Below are 15,583 nucleotides of genomic sequence, written 5' to 3'. Positions count from 1 at the left end.
TCTGCTCCCAATTTATTAGTAATGATAATGATGAAAAATAAATATTAACCGTTTATGTCGATTTCTGATTTTCTTCATCACCTTCAATGGCCTTTTCCCCTCAAAGGATGGAGACCTTCCTTCCCCCCTGGCTGTGAATTTCTGCATCATCATCACCCGGCCACCTTTACTCAGCATGCAAAGAGTTGCTGATACTGGCATTGGTCCCATCAAAAGGCTCCTCTCTGACACAGCCAGGGGGCAAGCAAGGCAGATGGGGAGGCACTGGGCAGGTAGCATTAAGGCCTACCTGAAAGTGAGCCAAGTCCTACTGGTGGGTCCTGGCCCACACTTTGGGAGTACTGTCCTAGGTCTTTTTTTATTTTCACGTGATATGTTTATATCCCTCCTTTCCTCCAGCAAGCTTCTAGTGGTATATATAGGCTAGGGTTCCCAAGCTGTTTCCCATCAAGTGGTGGCACAGGTTCAGACATGCATGTTTATGAGTAAAGTGGGGGATTTGAATTTTGAACATGCCACTGGCAGTGGTTGTTAGCTGGGATTAATTCTCCCTTTTGCTCTGCATGTTTCTGGCCCCCTGCCTGTTTCTTTTTCTGGTCAAGCAGTGTGTTGCTGGAAGCACTTTGAGGCTTAGTATTGCAAACGGGTTGTTCATATATTCCAAGCAGGTCATTGGCAATGGGTTTGTTTAATTTCCCCAGTTGTCCACAGAAAGAATTTAATCTGGATTAAAGTGGGAGTGGTGCAGGTGACAGCAATGATGCCAACAATGTCATGTGGATGCTGTGAAACACTTGTATGCATACCGCCCACTGTAGACACCCTTCTGGAAGCACCCTTCCTTATCACTGAATTTGCCTCCATGGGGAGAAGTGGGTGCAAGGTATGATGCGAATAAATGGAGATGCTAATTAGCAGGCTTTACATGAAGCCTCCAGGTTGCAACAGTGGCCAAGTCAGAAAATATTGGTTTGAACAGTGCTTTCTTTAGTAAAATATGAGGTGCTGGTATTCAGACCTTGATAAAAGTGTTCTGTGCCAATACAAAATGGCTACCATGGGCAGCAAAAAAAAAAAAGGTGCCAGTACTCTGTACCAGTGTGTTCCATCTCTCTCTCTCTCTCTCTCTCTCTCTCTCTCTCACAGACAGACAGACAGACAGACAGACAGACAGACAGACAGACAGACACACACACACACACACACACACACACACACACACACACACACACACACACACACACACACACACACACACACACACACACACACACACACACACACACACACACACACACACACACACACACACACACACACACACACACACACACACACCTGGATTTGAATTTCCTGCCAACAACCCCTGACTACCTTTGAAAGCTGTTGAGGGTGGATTTTGGTACAGCCTTAAGACTCTTGTGGAGAAGAACCAATCTAGTTTTCTGCCTAAGTTGAGGTCTGCTATATAAACACCATATATTTTAAGGACATTCCCTCCCACAAAAAAGAATCCTGGAAACTGTAGTTTACTCCTGACAGAGCTACTATTCCCAGCACCCTTAATAAACCACAGTTCCTGTAGCGGGGGAAGTAATGTGCTCTGGTGTGTACAGAGTTTGGCTGCTGTTTCCATGTCCCAGCAAAACCCAGATTTGATTACTGCAATACCATGTATGTGGGTCTGTTTTTGAAGTCTACTCTGAAACTTCAGTTGGTTCAAAATATGTTAGTTTGGCGATTGCTACAGACTGATCAAAATGTATCTTGCCATTTTTAAAAGAGCTTCACCAGCTTCCTGTGTGTTTCTGGCAACATTCAAAGTGCTGGCCTTGACCTTATGGCTGGGACTGCTGTATCTCAAGGACCACATTTACCAGTTACTTGAGATTCCATAGTGAGACCATTTTTCAGGTACCCCTGCCTGCGGAGTTCAGGGAGATGACAACCAGGACTATGGTCTTCTTGCTGGTGGTGCCCCAACTTTGGAAGACTTCCTGGTGCTTATTCTTCCAAATTCTAGGTACCAGGTGCAAATATTTTAATTTTCTCATGCTTTTTTAATTGCACTGTGTTATTGCTGCACATGGCTTTTGAACTGATGTTCTCTGTTTTGCTGTTCTATAGTTTGTTTTTAAGGCTTTTTTGTCATTGTTTTGTCAGTTTAATGATAGTTATTTTGGCTCTGTTACTGGTTACCTGCCTGGATCTGTTCATGGTTTCGAATTTCTTCTGTTTCCCCCCCCCTTGCTCTTGCTGATTTTTCTTTTGGGTGTTTTCTGCTGCAATAGCTTGTTTTGTTAGATTTTTTTACAGATTGCACATTGTTAGTCAGCTACACTAATGAGTTGTCTTGGGACAGGATGGGGCAAGATGAAAAAAGAAACGAAAACTCAAAATAAACAATAAAATAACTGAAAATCGTGGAACAGAGAAAGAGAATGTGTAAGAACATTAGGCCACCCTGCACTCTATAACTTGAATAGCTTAGCCAAAATGGAACTTCTTTAGTAATAACTAGTAAGAGGGTTGGGGTCTCAGCACCCCAGCTCCTTATTCTCACTTGTTGCACGTTGAATGCACAATTAAAAACATGTAATGCTCCCCCAAAGAATCTTGGGAACTGTAGTTTTCCCTTCACAGAGCTACTGTTCCCAGCACCTTAACAAACTACAGTTCTGTGGTTTCTTTGGGGAAAGCCATGTGTTTTAAATGTGCATTGAATGTGCTTTAAATGTATGGAGTGGATTTGCCCTCTGTTCAGCCCCATTAGCTGCGATGAGCTGTTGTTGAGATCTGGACTTCCTGGTTTCTGAAACTATTCTAGCATCTGCCTGCTTTTTAAAAAAAATATTTTGTTTTGTTCTGCCTTCTCCCTGCCCCCAGCTCCTCAGTTTGGCATTTTCTCTTTTTAGTTTCACATCCCTATTTGTTTTCAGCTGTGAAACAGGCAGAGTTGTTTAAATCTCATGGTAATAGAGATGCTGGGAACAGATCTGAACTCAGACATGTTTTCCAGAGTCACAGATCAAATTTGGACTTTTATCATTTTTTAAAAAATGCTAGCATTTTTTTTATTGATCAAGGATAAATTGCAGCACGAATAAGAAAAAAAGATATATTGATAGGGCAATATTACATACTGGCTTTGTGAATATAAAAATACTAGGTTCAAATAACTTAATTTATTGTATAAATATCAATATAACTATAATATTAGTATAAAGATATACTAAGATATATAAATATACATAATTAAAGTGGAACAATAAAATACATAGTCTGTTGTAACAATAAAAAATACATATATTTCTATGTTTCCTAATGGCAAATGCAGATTTATTTGTCCTTGCCCTTTAATGTTCCAATAAAATATAAACAATCCCCATTTCCCAAGGAAATTATCCTCTATTTGCCTACCACCTCTCTCTCTCTCTCACTAAATTTGTGAGTTTTGCCAACTGTTGGAGAAGTCTTTTCAGTGTGGATATTCGGCATTCAGATCCTCAGTCCTTAAGACTTCCAATTAATTTGCTTCCTGATCCTAAGAATTGCAAAATGGCTCTGTAAACTCTGCAGATTAATGTAAAGAGAATGTTTTGACTTGCATTCAAATCAAGCAGCAAAATCATACAACACTGTAAATGTTGTATTATACAGCTGAGTGGCTGTATACTACAGCCAGCATGGATTTTTCACATTCCACAATGTTAAATTGAAAATACCCCCCATGCCATTCTGCTGCTTCCCATAACCTCATTTCAAAACAAAACCTTACAAAACTGAAGGTTTGTGTAAGAGATACACAAACCGCTCATGATAGAGAGTTCAAACTATAAAATGGGGGGGGGGGAATCCAGACCCGTTGGACTTTTTTCTGTCAGTGGTCTCATAATTTGTTGAAATTAATTAAAATCAGCCGTATTCACAGAGTACCTGTAATCCTGTCCTATGACTGACCTTGCCCCATACTCTGACCTTCATCTTCTGTAGTTTAAAGGTTTAAGAAATGCATGGCTTATTTTTAATTAATTTAAGAAATTTGACATTGGAGTCAATAATAAGCATGGGCCTGCTCAGTAAGAACCAATTGTCAGTGTTCTAAAGCCAGACTCACAGTTGCTTGGCTAACTTGGCTAATGAGGTGGCCACACCCACGCCAGACATTTATTTCACTTTAGGCAGTCATGGCTTCCTCCAAAGAATCCTGGGAAATGTAGTTTGTGAAGGGTGCTGAGAGTTGTTGGGAGACTCCTATCCCCCTGACAGAGCTTCAGTTCCCACAGCGGTTTAACAATCAATCCCTCTTCTGAGATTGTAGCTCTGTGAGAGGAGTAGGGCGTCTCCTAGCAACTCTCAGCACCCTTCACAAACTATACTTCCCAGGATTATTTGGGGAAGCCATGACTGTCTAAAGTGAAATAATGGTCTTTGAACATTAGGCAGGCGCCATCTCTGCTGTCTTTTCGGCGCCTTTTGAAGACTTTCCTCTTTCAACAAGCCTTTTAAGTTGAGACCTATCCCAGTCTGCATCTGTGTCAGAATTATGTAATATGTTTTTTAATAATGTTTTTAACCCTTTTTTAAGGTTGTTTTTTAAAATGTTTTTAATGCTGTTTTGTTTTAATGTATTTTAAGATCTGTTTTTATGATGTTTTAAAGTTTTTTAGTGCTTTGTTTGCCGCCCCGGGCTCCTGCTGGGAGGAAGGGCAGGATACAAATTAAATAAATAAATAATAAATAAATAAATGTGGCCAGGGACAGCTTTGGTTTATTGGGTGAGAGACCACGTGTGCCTGCTGGTAGAATAAAAAGATGGGGGAAACCCTGAAAAACAATGATACTGTTCACAATGTTTTCCTTTTGGAAAGGAAAGGGGCTTTCCCTCTGCCCAGTGCCCACCCACCCTTTCCTTCCCTCCTCTTCCTCCCTTTCCCCCTCCTCCCCCAAGTCAGTTTTACCTATCCTAAACATGATTGTACAGGAGAAAATCCCACTGAACTCAAAAAGCATGCAAATGATCAAACCTGCCCTCCCCTCCTATCCCCTCTCTTTTGCCCCTCCCCCCTCCTTCCCTCTCCCCTCCCCCTCCTTCCCTTTCCTGTCACTTCCCCCTCCTCCTCCATGGTCCATTTTACCCATCCTAAGCATGATTGCACGGGACTAAATCCCACTGAACTCAATAAATATGCAAATGATCAGATCTGCCTTTCCCTTCCCTTCCCTCCTCTCCTTCCCCTCCCCTCATTCCTCTCTCCTCTCCCTTCCTCCTCCCCTCTTCCTTCTTCCTCCTCCCCTGCCCACTCCAGCCCTCCCTCCGTCCATTGTCAGTTCCACCTATCCTAAGCAAGGTTGCAGGGGAGAAAATCCCATTGAACTCAGTAAGCATGCAAATGATCAGTCCATTCTCAGCAAACTTGCACAGGATCCTACTTCTTACCTCCCGGATTAAAAAGCAGTACTTATAGCCCACAGATATTTCAATCAAACTTTGAAAAGTAGGGAAATTGGGCAGCTATAGTGGATGCACCAAGGAAGCAGGAGACCTGCCCTTCTCTCTGAGATATTGTACTGCTCTACAAATTTGTGAAAATGCAAATACAATTTGGGTTGGTCTTTTACAGTCCAATCCGCTTCCTGTGTAGCTTGGAAGAATTTGGTAATATGTGCCTCTGAGCATATGATGAGTGGTGCCAATCAATTTATTGTCAGACCATAGGTCATCACAACATCACAGTAACACAACATCACAACATGTAATAAAAAACAGTATAAAACAAGCTTATAACTAAAAGAATTACATCTATAAAACCATACAGAACATGTTTAATTTTCCTTAGCTTCCAGATCAACCAAATATTTTGCTCTCAACCTATGAGCTACCACAGCAAAAAGGGCTACCCGATAGGAAACCCAGTAGTTAGTATCAGCTAAGAGCAAGTAAACAATCTGTTCGACGCTGAGGGATTCTCGTTGATTAATTAAAATGTTAAGGAACTTAGCTCTTGGATGGTCATAAAGGGGGCACTCTAAAAGATAGTGAGGAAGGTCTTCCAATTTTCCCGATTGGCATATGCATTTCCGCTGGTCCATAGGAATCTGAAGATAACGGCCAGCTAATAAAGCAGTTGGCATTGTTTGAAATCTTAAGGCTGTAAAGGCGAATCGTAGATGGGGTGGTAAAGGGATTGACAGGTAATTCGCTCTTACATTTATTTATTTATTTATTTATTTTATTTCATTTTTAAACCGCCCATAGCGAATAGCTCTCTGGGCGGTGTACAAAAGATTAAAAATACAGAAATACAAAATATCACAATAAATAAACTGAAACAAAGAGATTTAAAATTGTAACATGAAACACATAAAATTAAAATTATATGATCTACTTTATACAGCCTAAACCAAGTAGAAAACTTAGAATTAGTAATTGTCAATCTATCCATTCACTCACAGTAATCTTTTATCTGGGCTTGGGTTTTTACTTTGCTCAGTAGTAAGGGCGAATGTAAAGGTATGTGATAATGTAAGTGGATAGCCTGTAGTTTTGAATTCCATTTACAATCCATGCCGACCAGATTACAACAAGCCTTCGCTAAGACCTTTGAGAAGGAATTTATTGAAAGAAACCAAAACGTTAGCAATGATTGATGGATCCGGGCGCTGAGCGGGAGGAGCCCCGCTTCAGCTCTTAGAAAAGCAGCCGGAGTGGAAGGAGGGAGATTCAAAACCATTCTAATAAATTTATTTTGTATACATTCCAAGGAAGGAAAGGAAGGTATTGACCAACCCCATATAACTGCTCCATAAGTAATCTGGGGAAGGACTTTATTCTGAAAAACTTTCAAAGCGGGGGCCACTAAGTGACCACCCGCAGTCCTATAAAAATGGAGGATGTGACCAACTGATCTTGCGGCTTTGAGTTTTACGGCAGCAATGTGCTGATTCCATGACAAGGTATCTTGAAAAAGAATACCTAAATATTTAAAGACACGACATTGGTCTATGGGTTGATTCCCTAGATACCATTTATGTTTAGAGTATTTTTTTCCAAAGACCATAATTTTGGTTTTCTGGTGGCTTACCTGAAGGGATTCTTTTTTACAGTATTCGTCTAGACTTGCCAGTAACCTCCTTAAGCCAATTGGGGTCAAAGAAAGCAGAGTCATGTCATCTGCGTAGAGTAAGATGGATAGTTTCCTAGATCCTATTGATGGAGGGAAAAATTTCAGACCCACCAGTTCTGTAACTATATCATTTATGCAAAGATTGAACAAGGCGGGGGTTAAAAAACAGCCTTGCTTTACCCCTTTATTAGCCAATATAGGCTCTGTTAGATTGTTACCCACCCTAATTCTCAAACTATTATTAGAATATAGCTCTCTAATCAGATATAGGAGACGTTTGTCAATATTTGTGCCAGCCAATTTGGCACACAAACGATCTCTATCAATAGAATCGAAAGCAGCCGCCAAGTCAACAAAGGCGGCATAGAGGTGTTTAGTGGGCCCCTTGATGGACTGTTGAGCCAGGAAGAAAAGGGTAGCACAGTGGTCAATGGTGGACTGGCCTTTTCGGAAGCCCGCCTGTTCAGGGTGGATAACCATATTGGCAGTTTCCCATTCTTCCAGCTTAAGTAAGAGAAATCTACTGTACAGTTTAGCTCCTACGTCTAGGAGACTAATAGGGTGATAGTTATTAGGATCTTGTTTCTCGCCTTTTTTATAGATAGGGATGACAATGCTCCGTTTCCAACCCTCCAGCATGTTGCCCGTTGCATTGATATAAGTAAATAAATTTGCCAAAAGTGGAGCCCACCAGTCTGGGAAGTTAGAAAAAAGTTCCGGGGGAATCATGTCCTCCCCTGGTGCTTTACCACTTTTTAATAAAGAGATAAGGAACCTGATTTGGCATGGTGGAACTGGCGGCCAGTTAGGAAAATTATCCTGAATTGGCCATGGGCAGGAGGAACTAGAGACGGCTGTGGTAGTATAAAGTTTTGTAAAATGCTCAATCCATGTGGAGGGGGATATTTGACCGGAATCATAATATCTAGATGTACATGAACCATTAGTTACTATATGCCAAAACTGTCGTTCATTACCCTCCAAGAGGGCTTGATTAAGTAACTGCCATTGAGCACGTGCATATGAAAACTTTTTTTGCCTCAAAAGAAGCCTATATGTGGAGCGAAGATAAACAAGATGGTCATAGTTAAATGCAGAAGAATCACTTCTTCTTTTCCGAGCATAGTTGACTAATTGACGTTTAGCCACTTTGCATTCGGAATCAAACCACTTTCTAGTTTTCGAGGAAATAGATTTTTGGGGGCCTGTAAAACTCACCACTGGTTTAAGAAGAGAAATTATATTCTGGTAAGAATGAAGAGCATCCATCTCACTCACTTCCCCCTTCTTGAGGGGAGAAATAGGAATGCTCTCTAATAGATTTGCTATTGCAGTTTGTAGGGACAGGGACCATCGAAGTCTGCGGTCGGCTAGTTGGAAGCCCTCGATAGATGATAAAATTGGGGGAGACCATGGGCGACGCAGGCATAAGACTGTCATGGTGGGGAAATGGTCGCTATCAATTCTATGCAATACATTGAACTTATAAACCTCCTTAAACAGCATGCTAGAAACCAGCGTGATGTCTATCACGCTGGCTCCTTGATGGGAGCAGTAAGTAAAGGTACTGTTTGAATGATCTAATCTTGAGCCATGGAGGCATTCTAAACCATGAGTCTGGATTAGTTCAATGAGTCTCAAGCCTTGTTTGTTCATTACCAGGTCTTGGGAGACTCTATCATTCAGAATAATACTAGGGGAGGGGTCATGATTAGATGCAGGCCAGCTGGGCCAACCAGACCCCATCCTGGCATTAAAATCTCCACATATAATTATCTTACAGAAAGGATATTGACATTCTAGGGAGGATAGGTATTCTGAAAGGTGATCCCAAATACTGCCTGCAGCCATGGAGTGGTGCCATCAGGGCTACATCTCAAAAAATAGCGAGCTCCTTTTTTGTATGGTTGTTGGTGTTCTTGTTATTTTGCTTCTTTCCTGTGTTACTACTGTTTCTGCAGAGAATATAACCTGGAAAATTATATTTCTCTCATTATTCATCCTAGAAATCTGTGTCAAATTTATTATTAATTCATTTCTAAGCATTTTAATTGGTCAGTGTCATATGGTGAAGACAGCCTTTTTTGTTTCAAACTGGAGATTATGTTCTATTTCTATTTTGAGTGCATCAACAGTTGATTCTGAAACTGCAGTTTGATGTAAAATCAGACTGATTACAATATGTTGCTACTTAAGCAATAAGTCTAGCTGTTTGAAAAAACAAACTTGGCCTGCCTAAGATGCATGTGTTCAGCCTGCTATGCTTAGATCACCCTACATAAGGAAGGGTGGTAAAAGGTAAAGGTGTCCCCGCACTTGTAGTGCGAGTCGTTTCCGACTCTTAGGGTGACGTCTTGCGACGTTTACTAGGCAGACTGTATATATGGGGTGGGATTGCCAGTTCCTTCCCCGGCCTTTCTTTACCCCCCAGCATATGCCAGGTACTCATTTTACCGACCACGGATGGATGGAAGGCTGAGTGGACCTCGACCCCTTTTACTGGAGATTCGACTTCCTCCTTTCGTTGGAATCAAATCCGGCCGTGAGCAGAGCTTCAGCTGCGTTACCGCCGCTTACCACTCTGTGCCACGGAGAGTCACTAGGAAGGGTGGACATGGTCAATTAAAAACATAGAGCACACCTAGAAATTTGCTAGAACAGAAGCAAAAGAAAATGCTTCACTAAAATTGCAAAGTAAATCAAACATATTTAAAGTGACTATCTGAACTATATCAACTGTCTTATTCCTCCCTGCTAAAACAAGATCAGCACATGTCTTGTTTCTATTATTTGGGCTGATTGCAGGTGTTGCCACCACTCACAATGTGCACATGTTACTAGGGTTGCCAGGCTCAGGGCCTGAGACTGATCCTGTATCTTTAGGAGAAGAGAAAGTCAGCCAAGTGCAGGTGTTCTTGCAGCTCTGTAATGGGAAAAACCACAAGGTGGAATTCTTCCTTCCCCCTGCACAACTCTTAAAGATACAGAAGACCTCTTGGTTGCCGGGCCCGGCCTCCAAGAGGCCTTCTGTATCTTTAAAATGAAGAGTATTTGTTAGGAATCAGGTGTTCTTCTTGTAGCTGTGTGTGTGCAAATTTGAGTTGCTCAATTCCTTGCAGAAGGACTCCTTTTAAACTCTTGATATTCTAACTTGCTTCCTCAGGCATTGTCAGCTGTGAGGGGCCCAGTATTGACCTCCCCACTCCAAAAAAACATGTCTCAGTGGCAACAGATCCAGAAGTTGGAGAGACCTCATTTGGAGCTTGTGCACGACCTCTACTCTGATGACTGCCTGCCCATGGAAGTACGAGAGTACCTAGCCTATTGGATTGAAGAGCAGAAATGGTAATGCCACTTTGTCACTTTCAAGAAAGGAGACTCCTATTTCCTTTCCTGTGTAACTGGCTATTTCTTTCATCTGATGAGTTTTCTTCAGGATTCCGCAACAGAAGCACATAGCAGTTGCTTTCACACTAGCCTCTTTTCTCTGGAACTGACACCCTTTGTTCACTCTTTTTTTTTTTTTTTTTGATAGAGCATCCAGACAAAGCCATAGTCAGCCCATTGCATTCCATTGTTTTCTGTGGTGGTGTTATGTTTTTCCTAAGCTTGATTATTACAAAAAATGCAACTATAGCGCTGGCCAGTCCAGTTTAGTCAAGCAAAGGTTGATGAGGCTTTACAGTACTACTGTCTCTTTAATTAAACAGTTTCTGTTTGCAGTTCATGCCTATATTTGTATTTTATAGCCATTTTCAGACTTGATAGTGTAAAGCAGGGTATACATTCCTTAAATAAATGATAAATAAATCTTGTGTATTATGGCTGGATGTTAGTGATGAATTGCTTCTTGATTGCTCCAATTTCAGTTCCTGTTTTTGTAGGGGCAGGGAAGGCTTTAATTACTAGTTTCCCTGAGTTATTCTCCCTCCTTTTCATTTGTTACAGCAAAATAACACACTTTCACTACAGAAAATCCAAAGAGGAAAAAATAGTGATAGGAAACCAATAATTAAAGTCCCCTCCCTTAAGAAAAGAGAAACTGGCACTTGGAAGATTGAGAGGCAATTTGAAGGCTATTTATCTTAATGCTATAGCTACAACCAAAGGGAAAAAATAAAATGAACTGAACTTGCATACAGGAACCTTTTCATTAACATCAGAAAGGTCCTTGGCTAAATAGTGCTGATCCAAACTGAGCCCTTGCATAGTAGGGTGGTCCAGAAAGAGGCTTGTTTGACTCCACCTCCAGCTACCCTCTTGTGATATTTAAAGGACCAAAGCTATTGGTTAGAGTTGCATGCTTCTTTACAGCTGAATTACTTGTTCCCCCCACCTTTAAAAAAAAGCCATGCTGTCAGATGTCTAGAGTACCAAAACAGACAACAGAAACGGTTCAATACAAAGGTATGCATCACGCCAGATAAACATAATTGACATAAGTCAATCAATCAGTCAAGAGTCTTGGCCACATTAATTTATCTGCATGGTGGGTGGGTGGGGGGAGAGAGAAGGGTATAGGGTTGAATATTGTCTTTGAAAGTTTTTTGTTCCAAAAGTTAACAAAGACAATTTTTCTATAAATGTAGTATTCCATGGGTTTTCCTGGGCTCCTAGATAATTGCTTAGTGTCCAGCGTTGTGGGGTGCAGATTCTAGCTGCTGTTGAGCTGAATTACTTATGTGAATGGGATATGTTGTGGTTGGGATGTGCCTTTGCTCCTGCAAGTGTGATTGCCGTGGTGGGGTGGGAGGAGAAGCACCTACAAGTATGGAAGAATTCAGTTCTGTTTTCTAGTTGGAGGCAGGCATTTCTTGATTGTGGCTGTTAATCTGATTCAAAAGTGCAGAATCTGCTGATGTTGGAGATGCCAGGCTGTTTTGAGGAGGCAACAGCATTGCCACTATTGATTAAAGCCCCTATCCTTCAGCGCTACTGGATCTGTGTGCCTCAAAAGGAAGGTACCCAGAGAGGGACATCTCTGAAAGATTGGGAAGGCTCAACTTCCCAGAAATATGGCTGCAGATGTTTAGGAGCTCTTGATGGGAGAATACCCTGAATGCAGCCACTTTGTGATCAGAATCTGCATGTATAAGACCTACTGAAACTACGTTCTGGTTGGCACTTAGGATATGCTTGCTCTATATTACACATCCTGACCCCGATCTGCCTGTCTGCCAGTATCCTTGTTTTTGCGCTCCTGAGTCGAGGCTTCCCCCTTTCCCTGCCTTTTTTCCCTTGTGTATGTTCCAGGAGCCAAGCAGCGCAGTCGGATCCCTCACAGGCTTGCTGCCTTTTCCACACCATGCTGGCTCTACTGGATGATCAGCTGGGACGTCTTGTTTTGGGGGAAGAGAACAACTCCAACATGGTACACAAACACAACCTGCGCTGCTCCAAACTGAACCTACAGGTATAGGCACATGGAAAGATCTATATCTATGTGTGTTTGAGGGCTAAGCCATAGGGTAGCAATCGGGGGGAAGCTAGGAACTAGTGGCTGAGGAACCAAGCCAAGGAGAGTTGAAGCTGAGGAACAGAGCAAGGACTGCTGTTGTTGCTCAGGCAAACATCCCAGCTGAAACAGGAAGCTCTTTATAGCCCTTCCCATCTAGGAACAGCCAATGGCCTGCCTGGGTAGGTGGAGCCATGCAGAGCCCAAGAATGTTTACTGCCCAAGAAGATGCTCCAAACCACAGCTTAGGTGGTTCTTGGCATGGGGCAGCAGTGCACAGAGCCGAGGGTTTCCAAGTCTAGCTGGCAATGTGTATTTAGGGAGAGTCTGATGCCAGTGTGGTCGGTTGCTTAGAGCAAGGATGGCGATCCAGCTGCCTGGATTGAGCCAAGCAATCTACTGTAAGTGGGCCTACAGAGTAGTGGGCTGTAAACTGTTTAATAATAAATTAGTCAATTAAGCATTTGCTGCTTCCCTCCCTCAAATATTTAACCCATTAGATTAAATTTGCATATTATCAAAACTTCAATTTAAAGTGCCTTTCTGAGGCATCAAGGGAAATACAAGATGGTATGCAATATAATACACGAAAGTCGCCACTTAACTGTGAGGAGAAAAAGCCGTTTCATATTTTTCTTTTTCATTCCCTTTTACAGTTATGTATCAGAACCAGAATAATGTAAAACCTAGTCACATTTGATCTTTAACTTACAGTTGCACCAATTTAGAGTTTGTCTTCTCAAATGGAAATGTGATGTTGCCGAATGACTCACTATAAGGATGTTATTGATAATTTGTGAGGTTGCAGCCCTAGTTTAGATGTGAGAGATCTGCGTTCAAATCACTTTTTGCCTCTGGAACTTGCTGGACAGCTTCAGGGTTAAGTCAGCAACTCCAGTTTTTATTACAGGCAGAATAAAATGGGCCTTTGGCAGGGCCAAGCATGGACTTTGTGTAATTGGAACTGTGTAAAGATTTGCCCATCCTCCTTCTTCTAGATTGTATGAAGTATGTAGGAAACCGGGAGGGGGGGAGGGTAGAATGGATAGTGAGATTAAGGATAAAGTGGTTGATATTTCAAGATTGTGGAATAGTCAGGTTGTTTGCTTCTGCTAACTGGTAAAATTTGCAAAGTATCTAGATGAATGGATGTAAAGGTGTGATGGTGGGGATGATACGCAAAAATTATAAAAACAGTTTAAAATCACAAAATCTACATAAATAAAATTCTGGTAAGGCCCATACATAGCAGAATACCTGAGATGATGTATTGAATCATTATGAAAATAACAATGCATTTTCCTGACACTGAAAAGACAAAGTGTGTAGCAGACCAACCTCCCTAGGGTGAATGTTTGGTAGCTTGAAGGGCCACTGTTAAGAAGGTGTAGGATTTCACTTTTGTTGTTGTTTGATTTCTTACCCACCCTTTTCCATAAAGACACAGGGTGGGTTACAACAATATAAAAATACAAAATCAAAATCAGTTAAAGCCATTCACAATCAGAAGACTAGGATGAATTGTAATATATATATATATATATATATATATATATATATATATATATATATATATATATATATATATATATATATATATATATATATATATATATATATATATATATATATATGGTACTATGGTATACATTTTTATGGACTGGAGCCCACTTCATCATATACAGGAAGTCTTATTCTCAGTTGGCAAGAGGGGCAGGGAATTCATGGGTATAGAGAGAGAATATACATGGGAATAGAGAAAGAAATTGTGAAAAAGTGAAATGCAGGAAGCATATAATTCTACACAGACAGTTGATGGGTTATGATGCAGAAAGTGACTCCTCCTTTGATCAACATTGTCACCAGATAGTGTGAAACGTTGCTGGCATGCATGCAGCCTTATATTTTGCCTTTCATTCTAGGCCAAGTATCAAGATCAACCAGAGCAGCTGGCCAGCATAATTGACAGCCTGCTGAGAAAGGAGAAAGCAATTCTCTCAGCAGCCTTGGCTACATCACAGGTGGGAGAAACCTGCTTGGTACTCTCTTGATGGGCTCTAGTATCTATACCCTGTGTTACAGTCATCCATCCTCCTTTTCTTCCTGGCAGCACAATGTCTCTCAGTTCCAGCCCTCGTTGGCGTAGCGTTCCCGCTCTACTTGATTTCCCCCCACCTTAGAGCGTGGTGCTCTCAGTACAATTATCAATAAACCCTTCTCTTCAATATTTACACCAAAGGTTAATCAAAATAGTCACTAAATTATATCCAAAGGCTGGGTTTTTTTATTTGCGTTTAAGTTTGCATCTGAGAACTGAATTTGATATTGGGATGTTTGCCAAATCTGGATTTCCCTCCTGTCACCCCCCCCCCCCGCTGCTGTGGCGGGAAGAAGGGTATAGACAGCAGTGGAATATGGTTAGAGAAAGAGGACCAGGGGAACATGAAGCATTCAAACAAGATGCAGATAATCCCTTCTGGAGATGTTTTTCAAATGAATTTTCACAACAGTGAGGGCTAGAAGCTTTAACTAACTTGACTGACGCATTCAGGATTCTGTAGCACATTCTTTTCCAGCTCCAAATTCTATATGCATGGAATTTGAGAAGACTGACAATCCTAGGCACACACTCTCTCTCTGTAGCTTCTCTTATGATGATCCTTGGCACCATTGCCTGGTTGCCCAGTCTCTCTATTTTGTTTTCTATCTGTAATTCTCCATTGCTTCAATATCTTTCCCAATTATTTCTAGAGCAGTGGTTTTGAAATGCTGTTCCAGGGAATCTTGGACCCGACAAAGCACTTTAGGTACTGATGGCAATGTATTTCCTCTTCCTTTCTTTGCAGACAAGGGTGGAGCCACCACCTGATGCCTCTCTGGTCTCCAGCCAGCAGCACAACATTGAGGGTCGGCTAATGGAGTTGCAAAGGACAATTCAGGTGAGAGTGCAGGCGCAATGCCACTGGTGTATGGAGCAGCTTGCCTGGCTGTTTCCCTTCCT

The 15,583-nt window shown here is 41.5% G+C and overlaps 1 protein-coding gene across 3 annotated transcripts in view; it reads left to right on the top strand.

Moving 5' to 3' along the window:
• The window catches only part of STAT2 (signal transducer and activator of transcription 2), a 59,885-nt gene that overhangs the window by 2,156 nt on the left and 42,146 nt on the right, over positions 1-15,583 (top strand). For 2 of the 3 annotated variants that reach the window (XM_061615177.1, XM_061615175.1), the window contains exons 2-5: positions 10,291-10,472; positions 12,381-12,540; positions 14,505-14,603; positions 15,429-15,521. In XM_061615177.1, the coding sequence (XP_061471161.1) occupies positions 10,342-10,472; positions 12,381-12,540; positions 14,505-14,603; positions 15,429-15,521 (483 nt within the window). In that variant the 5' untranslated portion in view covers positions 10,291-10,341. Of the gene's footprint in view, positions 1-2,002; positions 2,024-10,290; positions 10,473-12,380; positions 12,541-14,504; positions 14,604-15,428; positions 15,522-15,583 lie in introns of those variants that run through there. The other variant, XM_061615176.1, reaches the window with a different exon arrangement.

This window comes from Rhineura floridana, chromosome 3 (assembly GCF_030035675.1).
Source record: "Rhineura floridana isolate rRhiFlo1 chromosome 3, rRhiFlo1.hap2, whole genome shotgun sequence".
NCBI lineage: Eukaryota > Metazoa > Chordata > Lepidosauria > Squamata > Rhineuridae > Rhineura > Rhineura floridana.
The sequence above is the reverse complement of the archived record's forward strand: the minus strand, read 5'-3'. Positions and strand labels throughout refer to the sequence as shown.